The 19,137-nt window shown below is 33.8% G+C and overlaps 1 protein-coding gene across 4 annotated transcripts in view; it reads left to right on the top strand.

The window, feature by feature from the left end:
* LOC105215096 (putative polypeptide N-acetylgalactosaminyltransferase 9) overlaps positions 1 to 19,137 on the top strand; it is a 148,392-nt gene that overhangs the window by 114,735 nt on the left and 14,520 nt on the right. For all 4 annotated transcript variants that reach the window (XM_054235066.1, XM_054235065.1, XM_054235063.1 and 1 more), the window contains 2 exons: positions 14,187 to 14,405; positions 18,204 to 18,346. In XM_054235066.1, the coding sequence (XP_054091041.1) occupies positions 14,187 to 14,405; positions 18,204 to 18,346 (362 nt within the window). The remainder of the gene's footprint in view (positions 1 to 14,186; positions 14,406 to 18,203; positions 18,347 to 19,137) is intronic.

The following is a 19,137-nucleotide window of genomic DNA, read 5'->3' as shown; positions in this document are numbered from 1 at the left end:
CAAAAAATGAGTATCTCAATAAAAATTTTGATTGATCAATTAATTTGACTATCTAAAAACGTTATTAGGTGGGTTTCAGAGGCTAAAAACAAGGGAAATTTCATTTTTTTTTTAATATATTATTTTGTGATTTTTTTTTTTAATTCCGAAAACTCAGCCGTTGGCGGTGGACATCATAGATTACTCATGATTGGTTCATCTTAAAACAATAAACCAAAAATATGTCGATAGTACATGGATAAATAATAGATAGTTAATGAACGAAGTAAAAAAGAAAATATTGGAATTTGAATTTTTAACAGAATTTAAACCAAAATATTAACTTTTTTAGTCAAATTTTCGGCATATATTGGATTGAAAAAATAGTTGTAATAAAGATACAAAAATTCATTAACTAGATAATATTATTCCAAAGACGTGTGCAAAGTTTGATCAAAAATCGCTTCATAACTTTTTGAGATATCGTGTCCACCGACTTGAAAAATTGAGTTTAAAGATAAATGCGTTTAAAATTTTACATTCGTACTGATGTGGCCTGATGGGCGGAACTTCCAAAGGGTGTATCCCTTAGAATATTACTCGGATTGATGATATTTCTGGGGTATTTTAAATTCATATATTGCACTATTTAATAAGAAAAAAAATTATATTTTTGAAATTTTGAGACCCCACTAACACCTTAAACAATAATACTATTGAAGCAAGTTAAATACTAAGAATCGATCTACAGAATTACATTTAAAACTACATTAACTGCTATAGAACTACAATACCTTTGATAATATATTTTTACTGTTATCTTAATACCTTTACAATTTGTATCTATTTAAGCATAAGTATACATGTAAATTGCTTTAATCCCAAACTTTACACCATTTTTAATTTGTTACCGCTTTAATTGTCCATTCTGTTTTGAGCCCCATATGATCCTTTACAAACTCTTTATCATCCGTCGAACCCTTTTTTCGCTTGACGCCTGCCGAAAAAAATTAATTACACACAATTGTTGGGGGGTTACGCGTGCTACCATAGCTTGTCATACAAAAGCAACGGTGTACGGCGTAGAAAAATGAAAATCGAAAAGGGAAAAAGAAAATTATCGTCAAACCGTCATTTTGTCTTCATCAAAGGTAAATGTAAAAAAAAAATGAAGAAAACAAACTGAAACGACAAAGTAATTGCAAATGAGCTGTGCGGATAACGAGCGAAAAAGTGAAGAGAATGAGTGAAAATGTTTAATAAAGCTATGGGGGTATTCTTTTGTGCTAGCATATTGTAAGATACCAAAGACGTGGGAGGGTAGTCTTACAACAATAAAAAGGAATGCAGTGGCATATTTTATACGCATACTGAGTTATATGTCATATTTTCAAGGTCTTTTGATAGAGTTTGTCACTTAATTCATATGCAATGTAACTGATACTAGACTGGTGTTTTTCGGAGCACTTCACTTTCACTTTCAGAAAGTGTAGTTTTTAACAAGTGGATTATGATTAGTTCATTTCTTAAAGAATATTTTTTTAGCGAACTAGTTTGTCATCAAAAATAATGTATTATAAACTATATATTTAAAATTATATCACACTGATCTATAGAGCTTTAATTTTCAAATGCTTTAAGCTCGCAAGCAGCTTTTAAAGCTCTTTCAGGATGAATTTTAGATTATTTAATAGAAAGATGAGTTTCCATAGATTTATTCGAACTATATTTTACTGTACAATAATCTGTAATTCATCCTGAAAGAGCTTTAAAAGCTGCTGGAGAGCTTAAAGCTTTGAACAATAAAACTTACTTTTTTAAACGAAACAACTCTTTATAATTCTTCTATCATCAAACTGTTTTGCAAATATGAAAGTCGATTTCTATGTTAAAATTTACATGATTTCTATTTCACTTGAAGTTTATCTTTCATACATAAATACAATTAATAAATATAAAATAAAAGTGTGACGTTGATGTCTGGAAAACAGGGAATAATTTTAAAATGAAAATTATAAAAATAAATATTTTCGTAACTTTCTTTGAGTGCTTTGTGATTTCATTATTATTCTCTTGTCAACTTCAGTAATTTCTTGTCGCTCGCATTTATTCTTCGTTTTATTCTACAGCTTCTTATCTACCTTCCTCTACCGTGTGCGAAGAGAAAGTTTAAATCGAAAGCACTCTGGAGCTACCTACGTTTGTTTTACATTAGGGTGGTTAAAAAAAAAATGTAGATACATTATTTTCAGAGTCTCTCGTTTCTAAATCAATAGGCCAACAATTTTTATTACCGATTGGACGCGATTATGATTTCTGGCGCAGGAATCGATGATGAAATTACTCCAATGAGAGGGGAAACATATTTTGATTTTGATTGTGTCTTTTTACTGTCTTAAAACTTAAAGGTTCCTTAGGGGTCAATATTTTGAGACGTTCAGACCTTAAAATGCCATAAGACCTAAAAATGCTATTTCAACAATTAAGGATAGCACTAACGACAATCAACCAATATACTGTTATTTTATGTACTAATGTATATATATATGTTTAGGCACTCATAAAAAATTTCTTATTTATTTCAAACACGCCGTAATGATATATTACTTTATAAAGTTTTAATAAAAATTTGATTTACGAGCAAAAATATTAGCATAAATACTTTGTCCGCGAGCTTTCTTAAACTGTCAACAAGAGAGATATTTCAAAATTAAAGTCATTCTAAATTTCCTGTTTATAATTCATTTTATTAACATGAGTTGCCTAAAAATATGCAAAGTTCGCAGAAAAAGTAGCTCACGAAATGTCTACAGTCATGCGCCCCAATGTATACTTCAAGTCTTACAGCAAGCAACAGTGCCACAGCTTTACAAAAACCAAATACATACACTCGTGTATGTAAGCACGTAATCACAACGTCGGGCTCATGCAAAATCCGCTAAATTAAATGTTCGCATATTAAGCCTCATGTAATTTGAATGCTAGTTAGCCTACTTTTGTGCGCGCTGAAATGTGTACTCGTAGAGGCGACAATAAAAAGTTCTGCACACTCATCTGTCAAGCTTGAAAATGCAAATTCGTGCAGCATAAGCCTCACTTTTATGAATGAACTCGCAATTTGCATTAAGTGGTTTCTTAATGATTTTCGAAATTACCCTTAAAGTATGCTTAGAAAAGTTGCTAAATTACATGGTAGCAATTTTTTGTGCCGTCATGCATAACAAATATTCAGCACATGCTGGAGCGTGCATACGGGCGCAAAAAAAAGCTCATATGTCGCGACATGTACGTTCATACGTATGAACGAACGCTTAAGACGCCCCCCGTTTAGGCATGTAAGTCACGTTCTTGTTTGCTTGTGTTATACAGACAATAATAAAACGAGCCAGGAAAACCAAAAAAGCACATATAATAGACGGCAAAAAAGTAAGAAAAAATAAGAGGTGTACAGGGTGGTTCGCAAACCATATATGCTCTCAAAGCGCCTAAAAATATGCTGTAAGTAATCTAAAGGTCCTTTACTCTCTGTGCTAATCATTTATACTCATTTTTAGTATATGTTTAAAAATTTTCGAAAAATTCTAAATATTTGTTAAATATATTAAAAGAGAAAGCTCGCTGTTTGAAATACGAAATCTATTTGCTAGGACTGATCTAAGCATTGTAACGGAATTGAATTAAAGTATAATACTTCAAAATAAAAATATAAAAAGCTTTAAAGCTTTCACGGCGTACATGAAAGCTACTCAAACCGACAAAATCATTGTTCTTTTAATATTTTTCTATAGAAATAGAAAAAACTAGAGCTTTAAATGCTCTAATAGTATTTTTTAGTGTCAAGTAAAAGCAAATGATATTAGAACGTCTTAAACTGCTCAAAAGCTTTAGGGTGTTTCTGGAGAAAATTCTAGAAAACATTTATATACTTTCCAAAAAGTTGCAAAAAGGTTTAAAGCCAATAAAATGATTACATTTCTTGTAATCTCAAGCTTAGAAAGCACACAATTTATCCTTTTACTAAATCGTTTAACTTCGTCACCTTCAAGGACATTTCATTTAGTGCTCAATATTAAAGCTTGCAGGGGTTAAATGTCAGCGCTAAAATACTAAAAAAGACAATTCACAACTGCAAGGAAGTGGTAGAGAAGAGTGAAGAAGTGCTAACAGAAAATTGCAGAAACAGTATGAAGAGGGTGAGTGAAAGTGGAGATATTGAAGTTGTCGAAGGATGTTATAAAGCACCAACTAGCTAGGCAGCGTGAGTTTGCATACCGAATGCGGCATACGCAAAAGAAAACATTATTATGCCAGCCAAGGATGTTGGCGTTAGGCAAACGAGAGCGAACATACTTACAAGACATGCCGACCAAAACTACAGGTGAACAAACACACATATATGAAGTGTGCACTCAAGTATAATATTTGTGCAAGTGCCCCGCCAGTAAAAAAAGTAAGAGTCAACAACGAAAATGTGGCTGGAAAAATAAACAGAAACTAAAATTTTCGTAGAGAGCAGCAAAGTGCGAGCTGGTGTAGCGATTGTGGGAGAAATACGTGATGTAGAGTGTCATTGCTTGCCAATATTGCAGCTCGTGTCTTTTTGGTGAAAAAATTTGGCAACTGCCACAAGCTCAGAAAATTGCAAGTTTCGCACCACACACACAAAAAAAATCTCAAACTGCAGATGGTTAGTCAAACAACTAAAAATGAATTTTCCTGTGCGACTGCTGAAGGTGTGCTTGATTTTTTGCGCAAATATGGCGCAGCAACTACCGCTCCCTCTCACTCAACTTTACACCTTTCTTGCTCAACAATTTCCAAGTATTTTCATTTCCTCTTCCGAGCATCTGTTTAAACAGCGTGAAAGTTGCAAGTGTGCAATAAAAGTTTAGCGCCATACTGCGTGCGTAAGAAATGCACGCGTTTAAGTTGCTCAGCTATGTATAATGCACCGATTTCTTTTTTTTTGTCACTTCATTGAGGTCGCACGTATTTTTCAGCGTAAATTTTCATGGCGTCAATAAACTTTTCATCTATTTCATTACTGTGCTTTGGGATGCGCTCTGCGTTCCAAATTAAGTGCAATATGTCACACGGCATTATCGGTATGAGAAAAACACACAATTCATTTGTACGATAATACTTCGTCGAAAATACTACTGTCGTTATTGCAAAGTATTACTTTTTTGTGCGGCTTTAGATGCTAGGAAATTATACAAATGAGATTAGATTATTTCTGTTGAGTACTGTAATTTATAGTAGCAACTTATTGAGTTTTTAATTTTCTGTTAGCTTTCAAATTTTATTGCCGATGCTAAATTGTTTTAAAAGCTCTTGAAAAGCTCAAGTATAAGATTCCATAATTCAATAACTATTCTTCGAATTCAATCCTGCGATGTTCAAAATTATTTTATTTGTTGATTTTAAATATATTTTTATTTTTTCTGTTAAATATGTATGCAGTTTTAATGTATTGTAAGCTTTAGAGCTTTTTTGTTTGATCATATTACGATATTCCAAATTAACGATATGAAGTGAAAGCTGTAAAGGCTTACAAAATTACTAATTACAATAAAGAACTTATTTACAAGAAAGCAAGTCATATCTAGAAGTTACAAAGATTGCACAAGTTCACTGGTTTTTGTGTAATAAACGATACATTTTCGTGATAGCTTTAAATATGTAAGAGCTTTCACGAAATCTAATATGAAATACAACTGCTTAAAAAGCAGTCTAGTGTTATAAGATTTACGGGTTTGCGATTTAATGCTTAAAAATTCTTAGCATACATGGAAACAGTATTGTTTAATTATTAAGGTACAGTCAAGGTGGAGTTTGCATACATATAACATCTACATCTGTGCAGACAAAATACAAACAATTTGTTAAAACGTTTATCAAGTAATACTCGAGACACACATGTAGTAACAATACTATTTTTCGCACTAATACCAGATGTCTGTCACTACCATGTGAGCAATGTAGTATTTTGCTAGTAACAATATCAGCTTTTTTCGTGGTATTTCACTAAACACAGCTAAAAATAGGTAAGACACCTAAGAGAGAGTTTATATATAAAAGCTTTTCAAAATATTTTTGCAATATGACTTTTCAAAAATAAATAAATAAAATTTAAAATAAGAAATGCCGTTTTTTGATGGGCTTATGTGACGGGCTTCGGTTTTTTGTGCAGAAAATACAAATTTTTGCCATTTGTTTGTAATAACGGGTGATTTTTTTGAGGTTAGGATTTTCATGCATTAGTATTTGACAGATCACGTGGGATTTCAGACATGGTGTCAAAGAGAAAGATGCTCAGTATGCTTTGACATTTCATCATGAATAGACTTACTAACGAGCAACGCTTGCAAATCATTGAATTTTATTACCAAAATCAGTGTTCGGTTCGAAATGTGTTTATCGACAAATTTTGTTCAGCGATGAGGCTCATTTCTGGTTGAATGGCTACGTAAATAAGCAAAATTGCCGCATTTGGGGTGAAGAGCAACCAGAAGCCGTTCAAGAACTGCCCATGCATCCCGAAAAATGCACTGTTTGGTGTGGTTTGTACGCTGGTGGAATCATTGGACCGTATTTTTTCAAAGATGCTGTTGGACGCAACGTTACGGTGAATGGCGATCGCTATCGTTCGATGCTAACAAACTTTTTGTTGCCAAAAATGGAAGAACTGAACTTGGTTGACATGTGGTTTCAACAAGATGGCGCTACATGCCACACAGCTCGCGATTCTATGGCCATTTTGAGGGAAAACTTCGGAGAACAATTCATCTCAAGAAATGGACCCGTAAGTTGGCCACCAAGATCATGCGATTTAACGCCTTTAGACTATTTTTTGTGGGGCTACGTCAAGTCTAAAGTCTACAGAAATAAGCCAGCAACTATTCCAGCTTTGGAAGACAACATTTCCGAAGAAATTCGGGCTATTCCGGCCGAAATGCTCGAAAAAGTTGCCCAAAATTGGACTTTCCGAATGGACCACCTAAGACGCAGCCGCGGTCAACATTTAAATGAAATTATCTTCAAAAAGTAAATGTCAATTTTATGCGTTTTTTTTTTTTAAAAAGTTATCAAGCTCTTAAAAAATCACCCTTTATTAAAAATTGCTTTCTCCATTACGCACGAGTAAATATTTATTGCTGAAATTGAATTGAATTGAAATATCTGATGTCTGTAAAACGAAGCTGGTATTTCAGTTTACTACAAATCGAAGTATGTCAACGTACGTGGTAAACACAATACCATAATACTTTTATCATGGTATTTTTACCACATGTGTGTCTCGGGTATAAGAAATTCTATATTTATAAAATAAAAATCTTCAGTACGCATAGCTTTTCCATACACGTGTGCGAAACAAAATAATGTAAACAGAAAGGACTGATTTCTGTCCAAATATAATATATCAAATTGAATTGAAAATGTTAATTGATTTAAATAATCAAATGCATTCCAATATTTGCATTGCTCTTGGACTAGATGTGAAGTTTTTGAGAGTGCGCAAATATACCATGCTCCGAATCTGGCCTTATTTTTCATACTATAGGTCATTATTTTGATGAGTGTTTGTTTTAACCGCTTCTTTTTCTGTGGTTTCGTGGATAAGTCTGGTTTACGATTGACCGGTAATCAGTCTATCTATCCGATTCTGATTTGGTTTTTATACCGATGATAAGGTTGTACCGCCTTTATTCGGTCGCCAGAACATCGTTTACTAACCATACAGAGGGTGCCGCGCGTAGATAAGGTTGTTAATCGAATAATTCGCTTTTTGATGCCACATCCCCCGGAGTTTTATGCACTAGTATATTATATACTATAATACTTATTCGTAGGTCCTTTTTAATATATTTAAAAATATTTGGAATGCAAATTTTGATTTAATTGGTTGTCATGCTTAGCTTCTGAAAAGTTTCTTGGGAACTATGAAAATCTAAACTGAAAACTTCTGAACTTTTCTGAAAATGTATTGAAGATAATTGTGAATTCAAATTTATAGTTTTTTATAAATTATTTACAACGAAATCGTATTTTAACATGTCCGTCAAATGAATGTGTTAAATAAAGTTTTAGAAAGTGGATATTCCGAAAACAAAATTTCAATCTCATCAGATTTTGTCGATTTTTTTTTTTAAATTATCAATTATTAAACATATTTTGAAACTTCATCACTGCAAACAATTTAGATTTACTGTATTTTTAAAATGCATAGAACTATTTCTTTGCATGTTAATAACCTATTTAAAATAAATGACAAAATAAATTACAAAAAATTTAATATATAGATTATTAATTATAGGATTGCCTATTGAACATTTATTTATTTTTGAAAATCCCTATCTATGTATCTATATCCATAGAAAAATAGCAAACATATAATTTTTCCTCAGATTTGTTATTATTTTTCTTTATATCCTTTGCACGACTTTCTTAACATCTTCCAAAGAATTTATGCAAATTTTTCACTACCGGTCTGGTGCAGAGGAATGCATAAAATAAAGTTTGTTGTAAGTTTTTGATAACTTTATTTCCGTGGAAAACATGTCGAGGGGAGAAAATTGAGCTGGAATAATAATAATTTCCTTCAGCACGAGTAAATTTTTGCACTCAACTTTGCTTGTCTGTATAACTATTGTTGGTATTGTTGTTGCAGAATTTTTTTTTTAATGTTTGTCAATATATACATACTCTATACACACAAAGTTAAAGGCCTCAGTTAGAATATTAGAAATTTTAATATTTTCTTTTAAAATTATATTACGAAAAAGATTATCTTCTGCAAATAAAATTGTCTTTATTTGTCTTGAACATTTTTAATTTCAGAAATGTACCTTAATTTCCACTGTAATTTCCGATATGCCCACATGGTAATATACATGGCTCCAAATTATGAACCAAAAAGAGATTCTAAGCTAAATAATAACCATTTCAAATCACTCCACTAATGAAGTATGAAATTCAGTAAATTTAAGTACTTTTCCGATCACAAAATCCCTATAATTTGTTGCTAAGCCCATTTATGCATCACATGCTCTGTGGACTGAAACTCAGTTAAGTGCATCTCTAGATGTATACCCTATTCCACCATAGAATAATTGCGCAATTGCTTGAAAGGAAACGCATAACTCACTCACTTTCGTATTTTATTATTTGCCGCCGCAGCTACTGAAAAAAGTGCAATCGCAAGGAAAACAATTTCCACTCAACCACCGAGCACGTACGTGTCTACCAATTTATTTAACGCACCATAGTCACGGAGAAATTTTCACGCCTCAATTGGCCAATCAATATGCCGTAAATTGTGTAGGGCTATCGAGAAAATTTTTCGGAAGCAAACGAATAAATATGCAATATTCTTGTACAACCGTTCAGAACTGCTATGTCCTTGTCATTTTGGTATTTTTTAGTTGTTTTTGTATTGCTAATACCTTTTTGAGCTGCTGCAAACTGTCATTGTGAAAAGGATGTATGGGGCAAACGTGTGCCACAGCAGCTGGATAGCAGACACATAATTGCAAGGTAGTAGACTTAGGTATGTGATGGTGGTTCGAATGGTTATACTAAGCTGTATTATGCTATGCTATGTTATGTTGTGTTATGTTATGTTATGCTATGCTATGTTGTGACAGTGATTGTGGCACTGTACTTTAATGGGTGAGGTCAAGTGGTTTAGCATAAGCTACTACCAGGCTGATTGGCAGCTTATCAAATACTGTAAAATCGAAAGCAGAGTTGCTAGTTAGAGCATAGACGACGCTAACTGTGCTATGGTATTTGCATTTATGATTGTCACAGGAAAATTCCAATGACTTTAGGCAGTCTAAATAGTGAAACCTTCGACACATATACATATGTACATAGTATATCTGTGTGTGTGTTTGTGTGTTTAAACTGGAATATGAATTTCACTGCATTTTGAGGAATTTCGAGTTTATAACGGATGCTCTGGCATATCGGCACAGCAATAAAGGATTTTTTAATACAGCAAAATGTTAAATAAGAGGATGATAATTGATGTAGTTATGGTCTAGCTATGTAAACTAATATATGTGTGTAAGTATGTATATAAAGAAGAATTGCAATTTGTTGTTGTGCAACGAGCTTTGAATGCGAAATGAAGACACTCAAACGCCTGCCGGTCATGTATATATATGTATATACAGCTATCAGTCACAAAGTTAGCGTGAGATAAACGCTGTGCTGCTAATATGCCTGGTAGAAATCACTCATGCATGGAGCAAGTGAGATATTGAGTGTGGAAGATTTTTTTTTTTTAATTTTCCCTTTTACAATTTTTTTTGTCTCGCTTTGGACGTTTGTAAGCTCAACAGCAGTAGTAATTTCGTAGAAAAACACCAGCGAGCCACAAAAAAATATTGTAAGCGTGTGTTAAATCCTGCAATGACCGAGTCTCTAGTACTCGTAGCACCGAATGCATAGAAATCAGGCAGAAAGAACTTTTCACACAGCATTATGTTAGTTCCGGCAGGAAAAAATGGCAATTGACAAAAAAGAGAAGGGATTCTTTTTTGGAAAAAGTTCATCTACAAAATGGCGGATGTGGCATAACGGAAAGTGATGCGCCAGCTTTTCGTGCGTATAGTTGAGTAACTGACAAGCTGACTGGCTGTCTATTTGCCTACGAAATCCTAAAGCAATTTGCAAACTGCCAAAAACCCCAAACTAATACACAAACATTCGTTTATGCTCGTTTGCGTGTGTATGTGGTAGGCAGAAACAAAGCCACTCAATGGCATGAATAAATGCATGAGTGTGTGAATTGCAGTGAGTTAAAGGCAACAGGCAATCAACAAACTGGTTCAAAGGGCACAAAAAGTGTTTTTTGTTTGTTCGAAATTTTAATGAACGTTGTGTGTGTGAGTTAACTGTCGCTGGGGCAAAAAAGTATGCAACGATTTTTTTTTACGAAAGTTTGCAACCCCAATGCGGAGGTTAAAGCAATGAGAAGGGTTTGAAAACATTGCAATGGCTGCAAAAACTGGAACTAGTAATGGACAATTATATTGAAAAATAACAATAAAGATAGTTTCTCGATTTGAATTAAACGAAACTATAAAACAATTTTTTTGTTAAATTTATGTATTCATATCATTTCCTTATTGATTTTTTTTAGTAATTTCAAATTTTAATGAAACGATTAAGATTAAAAGGTTTGCAAAAATAGAACTGAATTTTTTTTTTAAATTGTTTGTAAAATTCTACACCGAAAAATTGTCAAAACAAATGCTCCCCAACCAACAAAAAGTTGTTTAACTTTCAAAACAAAATTTAACATTATTTTTTCGACAAACCGAAAGCATCGTACGTCATTAAAATATTCACAGCTTTTAAAGTGTTTGTCGATTTTTTGCGCACGCAAACGCCGTTGTTATGGCACCCTCAAAAACGTTAGATTACTCTCAATGCACAAATAAACGTTTCCGTCGTTGCCGGTGGTTGGCATTATTCCCTTACTTTTTGCACTCTCTTTATTTTTTGGTCTCTAAAGCTTCTTCGCAAATAAATCCGTTACGGAAATGCTGACGACCAGGCAAAGCTGAAAGCTGAAAACTGAAAGCAGTGCAAAGTGGACATTTAGAAAAGACATTTGGGGTCAAGTGCCACACTTGTCTGGCACCTAGTTTCCAGCATTATTCGCCACTTTTCACACGCTCTGACAGCATGCCATTTGTAGCGTAAAAACGCGAATGGTTTGCAAGTCGCAAATGCAAAATATGAATGGGATGACAGTTGCAAGAGAGATTAAGGTAGTTGAATGGGAGATGGTAATATTTTATAAATGAAAATGGCTTTGCTTTAGAAAGTTTGCGGTTTTTTGTGATATTTCTTTTAAGTATTTTAAAGTTACATTAATTTCTTATTCAAACTTACTAAATTAATTCAATTGTAATAATTGATTTAATATATGAATTTTTTGCTCTATATAATTATTTGTATATCCTTAGGACGATAAAAATTAAAATGAATCCCTTGACGTATTTCCACGAGTCTGACTCGTGGTACAATTTCTGTGCCTAACATGATTATCACGAGTCTGACTTGTGGTGTGTAGAAGTGTACATTTGATGAAAAGAGAATTAAAATTTTCCCGTTATTTCCGTGCACAACATCTAATCAAAAATAAATAGTTGTATTACATGCATTCACATTTCGTTTCGTTTTGCGACTGTTTCGTAAGTAGCCAAACTGGTTTGTTTAGTAAGGTGTGTGCGAACAGTTGGAAGCGAATTTCGTTGCGCTAATTGTTACGTCAAGGGGTTAAATTTATATAAAATAAATAAAAATTTGTATTTCTTTCGAAAATAATCTACAATACAATATAAAATGGCACAGAGAGTATTATTTGAAAGCTCAGTATACGCTACCAAAAATATCATTGTAACCTAAATAAAACTATCGAAAAATGCGCCTTTGGATAGGCTACGTTTTTTACTGTTGTTTAAAATTTCTATTATTCTAATAAAAAATGTTGTTGTTAGTAGAGATAGACACTACAAAGTATAAATATTTTAAGGCACTCAACACAGCTGCTTTTAAGAATTAAATTGTCAATATAAAGAAAGTGAGTATGTTGCCTACAATAACTAACTTAACACGCAAACTTCCCTGAAGATAATTCCAAGCTTGATATTTGGTAATTTTTTGTCGAAAATATGGACCTACATATTTCTTGATAAAACAATTTTAATTTTTAGGTTTATTACGCATATACTTTTTATGGCATAATATGAAAATTATTATTAAATTGAATTTAAAACTCCTTTCTATAGCGAATAATATTTGCTTAAATAAATTGTTAACTACATTTTTTGCTTAAATGTAAATATAATTAAGTTTAATTTTCAAAATTTAGGCAGTAGAGTTTTCGAAATGATTTTCTTTTACGCTCTTTGATGTAGCGAGTGCTAAAATTATTTTTTCTAATTTTTAGAATAATTAATTATTATTTTCGCATTTAAAAAATAACAATTAACACTATAAAAAATCTAATTTCCATACCATAAATAATATAAAATGATTGTGCGCCTGCGGCTAGGCTACGAATTTTGTACAATTACCTTCAAAACTGTTATAAATTATGTCAATAAAATAGAAATTAGGAAATAAACATTTTCTTTATATTCTTTCAAATTCAATTCAATATCCGCTTAAATTCCAATGAAAATCACAGTCGTAAAAGTGAAATTGTTATTTTTCAAAAGCATTAAAGAACGCAATTCATGCTGCCAAACACAGCAGGTTTCTTGCACGTTTACATTTCCCGAAACGCACACAAACAATTAAACTTATCCCCCATAATTTCCTTTCACGCACTCGCTTGTCTGTTTCTGTCAGCGCAATTAACTTAATGTTGCTTTGTTTCAATTACAAAAATTAAATGTACTTATGTGATTCAATTTATTTTTAAGCTCACACGCATATACATTCATACATATATACGCACACATACGCTGATAGCTAACAGTGAGCAACCTTTGATATACGTGCTTCTAAGCTATATGTATGTGTATCCACTTGAAATCACAACTTCTCTAGCGTTAACCTGCCACTGCTGCGCCACTCAATTGCGCTCACAGGACGGTAATAAAACCAAAACGAATTTCAAATAAAGCAAACTACATACATAACTCTATTTAAGCACGTACATATATATGTATGTAACTGCAAAGTACACATATTCAAGTTGTATTAGTGTGAAATTCTAATTAATCGAGCGTGTGTTGGGTTAAAAGGCCAAACACTAAGAAATACGCTGTACATATATATATTTAATTACACAGCTGAGATCAAGTAATTAAATCTATTTGTGAGCAATGACAAGTGAAACGTTCTCTAATACACACATTATTGTTGATTTCTATAAGTTGTGAGGGTGCCATAAAGCAAATGGGAAGCAAATGTATATTTATAGTAGCAATAAAAACAAACGAGTGTAGTTTAGTAGAGATTTTTATACGGAAAAAATTTAATAAAAAAAATTTTTATTAAAAAAAACGTTTTCTCAACATTTTTATACAATTTTTTTTTTATATAAAAAAATGTTGTTTTTTATTAAAAAAATCTCAACAAATACATTTTTATTTAAAAAATATTTTTAAAGGATTTATACAGATTTGTATAAATATTTATATACTTTTGTTATAAAAATCTAATTTCATCTCTTTCAGAACTCTGCTGAGCCTGTCTACTCACCCACTATGGCTGGCGGTCTATTCTCTATAGATCGTAAATTCTTTGAACGTCTTGGCACTTATGATTCCGGTTTCGATATTTGGGGTGGTGAAAATTTGGAATTGTCTTTCAAAACTTGGATGTGCGGCGGCACTTTGGAGATTATACCATGCTCACATGTGGGACATATATTCCGCAAGCGGTCGCCATATAAGGTAAGTTAGGAAGGGTTTCGCTTTAGAAACGGAATATAAGAAGATATGGAATTGTTGATAACAGAGATTTACGGTTTCTTAAAGTAAAAGACTATTAGGAAATGGAAGAAAAAGAAAAACTTACAAGAGTTGGTCACACAATTTAATCATTGCTGTGTTGACTAACTGAGGTTCCCATTTGTTGTTCCCAAGACTGTAGAGACTGGTTCTTTGATACTGATTTCATTGATTTAAATTTTATTCGGCTTAAGGTTATTATTCCAGAGATCGAATGCTCTTAGAATCGGTATATTTTAAGACAATATTGCTACAACTACTCCCAGGATCCGAAAAGAATTGTTCTAAAGTTAATTTTTATTAAAAGTCACAAACCAGTCTTGGGGGCCTCACAATATGAGAATCTGAAAGAGGTATCGAAAGTGAAGCCAAAAAAACTTTTAAAATTCGCGTCAAGCGCAGGCATCCTAAAGAATTACTACTCCTCATGGACAACGTGACGGCACTCCACCTGGTATCGCAAGGGACCAAAACTGCTCTATGTGTGACGTATTGGCCTACCAGTATAACCTAACCTAACCCAACGTATTTTAAGAGTTAAACTACGTAGGGAGTGTACCAAACTGTATGTGTTCGCATGTTGCCAACAGTCCACCCCGTCACATATACAGCAGTAAGCACATTCACTTACTAATAATCCAAACTCGCCTTGACATTCTACAAATGGTCTCACACATTGACCAAAGATCAACAAGAGAAAACGATTCTCAGTCTGAACAACCTCTCTCTCCTAATTCTCCATCTCCAATTCCAGTGAGGTTGCAACTTCTGGGTTATTTTGTTTAATTTTCTCACACAAAAGCTTCAGCGTCTCTATTATCTGATTGCTTAATGGATACATATCACTTGTCCCTAAATCTGTTTCAATCTCAGCTACTGTTGTGTTAAAACTATCAACTGATTTTGAGACACGAAACGGTTGAATCGAAAGCACAACAGTAAAGGAACTGGTCATGAGCGAGTTATTCATATAATTTCTGCAAGAAGAATTCGATACTTTAATGTGTGTTGCTGTATTGTAAATAAGACCAGCACATGTTGAAAAGTACTTAAAGCAGAGCTTATATTTAGCACGTGTCATATGTTTATACGTAATACGTATGTAAATAAGCTTTAATGTAAGTAGGCATACAGAACACTTGTACGCACTTAAACCTTCACCCGGAGTGAAATAAGAGCTTACGGATATTGTGTAGTATACCTTACACCATTCCACACACACACTCTCACTTCTGTTGCTACGACACCCCAGGATATTGTGCAATAAATAAACAAGCCGCCTGCCAAGCAAAGTCAGCCGTTTGTTGTTCATTGTGAAAATAAAAGCGCACAATATTAAGTACATACATGCCGTATCACCTGTCTATGAGCCAAGTGTTGACACACCATTTGTCCAGGCAGTGCAGGCAAACCTACATATATGCTGTTTAACACCTGACGAACAATAAGCAACACGGATAACACTCCCAACTGCATAGCGGGAAAGCGAGTGCATGGTAAGGATATACTCTATTCTGCAAATATAAATATGGGGAGCATAGCTAGAGAGTAAAGTAAGCAGCAATGCTATTAGTCACATGTGTTCTTACATCAATTACTGTTAGCCAACGTGCTGAAAGAAGCGGTCGAGTACTGGATGGCTAGGGTGAGCGCTCATATGGAAACCGAAAACCCACAGACTGATTTCGTTGTGTTATTTACGGCGTTGCAAATGAAATCACAACGAAGCGAGTTACCAGATATTCTTGTTTAATAATTAATTAGGTAAAATAAGATTGTCAGATAGAGTTATACATTCTACTAAGAGATTAAAATATAGGAAAATCTAGAAAGAACTTGAAGTATAATTCCTAGGACTGAAATATGCTGACACGATTTACTTTTCGGGTGGCAGATATGGCTTATTTGATTCTTTGTAATTTCAGGGTGATCCCACAGTATATATTTAGCCTCTTCCTGCAATATTTAGCTATGCCGAGGATATCTGAAATTTGGTTTTAATTTTTGAAATCTAACTTAAGGCTTTTGTAAAGCCCTGACCACACTCCCGTTATCCCTGACTCAGTGTTTAATGATTCGAGGACCAGTTAGGGTTTGATAACCTTAAACCGTAATATCAGTTAACTAGATGATCCACACATCCATTGAGATATTTTCTCTCCTTAAATATCTATTATACTTCACGGTAAAAAACCCATAATAAAATGAGTCTGCTTCGGAAGCAATTTTTATGTATAAATCCCTGACTAGTTAACAAAATAGCCACAAACTTTCTGACCGCGTAACCAGCTAAGAAGAACAATTAAACGCAGAACATATTTTCGAATTTAGTCTTTCGCCTTCCCGAATATAATGCGCTGAATAGGTAGCTGCAAAACGCTATAGTTCTGTAGAGTGTAGAGTTTAAACCTTCCAAAACAAGCAGACCCTTTCCGAACGTCTTGTCAACTATAAGGATTTCTCATTCTCTTTAAGTGAAGTAAAGAGTTCATTTATCTCGATCAGCTATATATTTATATGTTAAGGACTTGGTATTTCAGAGATTGTTTTGAAATTAAGAAAGTACTATAGAGAATTACGTAGAAAAGTACTCTTGAGTCTTTGGAAAAAACGACTTTTTAGTCAGTTTCCCTGCATCGTAAAACATACTTTTGAGATCTGTGCCTATTAGTTTCTACCATCCCTTGTTTACAATAGACTCTAAGTACTTTTTTCAAACCTATGGTAACCCTACAAATTGGTAGTATTTCAACACAAGTTCCTTATGAACACTGATTAAGCACACAAAATTTTCAAATATACCTTCAAATGAGCACAACCCCCAACAACAACACAACAAAGCGTATCCTGCCAAAAGCAGCCAGCCTGTTGACGAGCTAAAAGCAACCAATTCTGACACAATGTCTGCTTACACTTTCGGTTTAAGCAATTTTTCTTGTTTTTCCCTCACAATGTTGTTGCTATGTGCCAACAGGCATGCTCTTGTTCTGTACTCATGTTTCAGCAATTATCGCTGCTGTGGTTTGCGGCAAGTAAGGACACTCATGTCCTTGCTGCCAAGAACAACAAAGAACGAAAGAATAGCAAAAACGAAACACGACAACGCAAAGCAACTCTTTGTGAACATTAAGTTGTTGTTATTGCTGAAAATGTGTGTGTGTGTGAGTGTGTGTTGCATAAATGAAGTTGCTACGGTGATATTAAATGTGTTTGTTGGCTTTCGGGTGAGCAGCGTTGGGTGTGCTTTGCAGGTGCTTCCGAAATTATTTGAAAACAAGCAAATTGCGTAGAGACCACGCCGGGAACAAGCGTCCAACCATCCGGCGGCAGGTAATTAGTGTTTCAATGGCGCTACAGCTGAGACAGTAATTTGGTATTTCTTTATTCGTGTGTGTGTGTGTGTTTCCTGGCATTGTTGGGAATAAATGAAAATTGCCGTCCACTAATGAAACATTCCCGGAATTCAAGCACTCGAATGTGTTCTTGATACATACACATATACACAGCTACATATACTAACTCTACTGCTTCCTTTTCATTGTTCAGCTGCCACATTCCTCTTGTTATTTTCAATTAGTGCTCCTTCCTTTGCAGCTCCCCTTTTATTTACGCTTTAAAACTCATTTACACGTTCACTTTGCTATCTTCATGTCTATTAATTTACACAATTTTCAATTGTTTTTCAATTTCATTTTTCATTTCTTTCACATTTTGCTCATTTCTTATTTCCTTAATTTCCAGTGGCGCTCTGGCGTAAATGTGCTGAAGAAGAACTCGGTTCGTTTGGCTGAAGTCTGGCTGGATGACTATGCGAAATATTACTATCAGCGCATTGGCCAGGACAAGGGTGACTTTGGCGATGTGAGCTCACGAAAAGAACTCAGGTGAGTATGAAAGACGTTTGCGAGTAGTATTAGTAGTAAATGAGATAGTAAATTATAGACATGTAAGCTCAGTGTTACTTGTTGAAATAAATAAAATACTACAATGCAGATATCCACTTAATAGACTAAGAAAATATACTGTTTTTTTTTTGTTACTGGTTGAAACCTAAATTTAAATTCAATTTTCCAATTATGCGAAATTCTTTTTGAAATTGTGTAGCGAAAGTAAAAATTCATTTTAGATAATATTTGAAACATTTTTTTCAATAGGGACGCTACAAAATTAGACCGGTAGGAACAGCAAACGTCAGTAAAGTTTGTCATATCATCATGGAAAGATATACGATCCAACAACGAGACCAAGTTATTAAAATTTACTACCGACTTTCGGAGTCAATAACCTCTACACCCTATGTATGGATGAGGCTCATTTGAGGCTCATTTCTGGCTGATTGGCTTGGTCAATAAGCAAAATATGCCTGACCAATAGGCAGCAATCCACACATACTCCATGAGTCACCATTGCATCCAGGAAAAATTACGGTTTGGTGCCGTTTATGGGCCGGTGGTTTGATTAGGCCTTACTTCTTCCATCACTGTGAATGGGAATCGCTACCGCTGAATGATAACGGAATATTTTTGATCGAATTGGATGATATGGACTTGGACTATATGTAGTTCCAACAGCACGGCGCCACAAAGTTTTCAATTTATTGAAAACCAAGCTTGGTGATCGTGTTATCTCACGAAATAGTCCAACAATTGGCCGCCTCAGTCGTGTGTTAGACTAC

This window comes from Zeugodacus cucurbitae, chromosome 6 (genome assembly GCF_028554725.1).
Source record: "Zeugodacus cucurbitae isolate PBARC_wt_2022May chromosome 6, idZeuCucr1.2, whole genome shotgun sequence".
In the NCBI taxonomy this organism is placed as follows: domain Eukaryota; kingdom Metazoa; phylum Arthropoda; class Insecta; order Diptera; family Tephritidae; genus Zeugodacus; species Zeugodacus cucurbitae.
The sequence above is the reverse complement of the archived record's forward strand: the minus strand, read 5'-3'. Positions and strand labels throughout refer to the sequence as shown.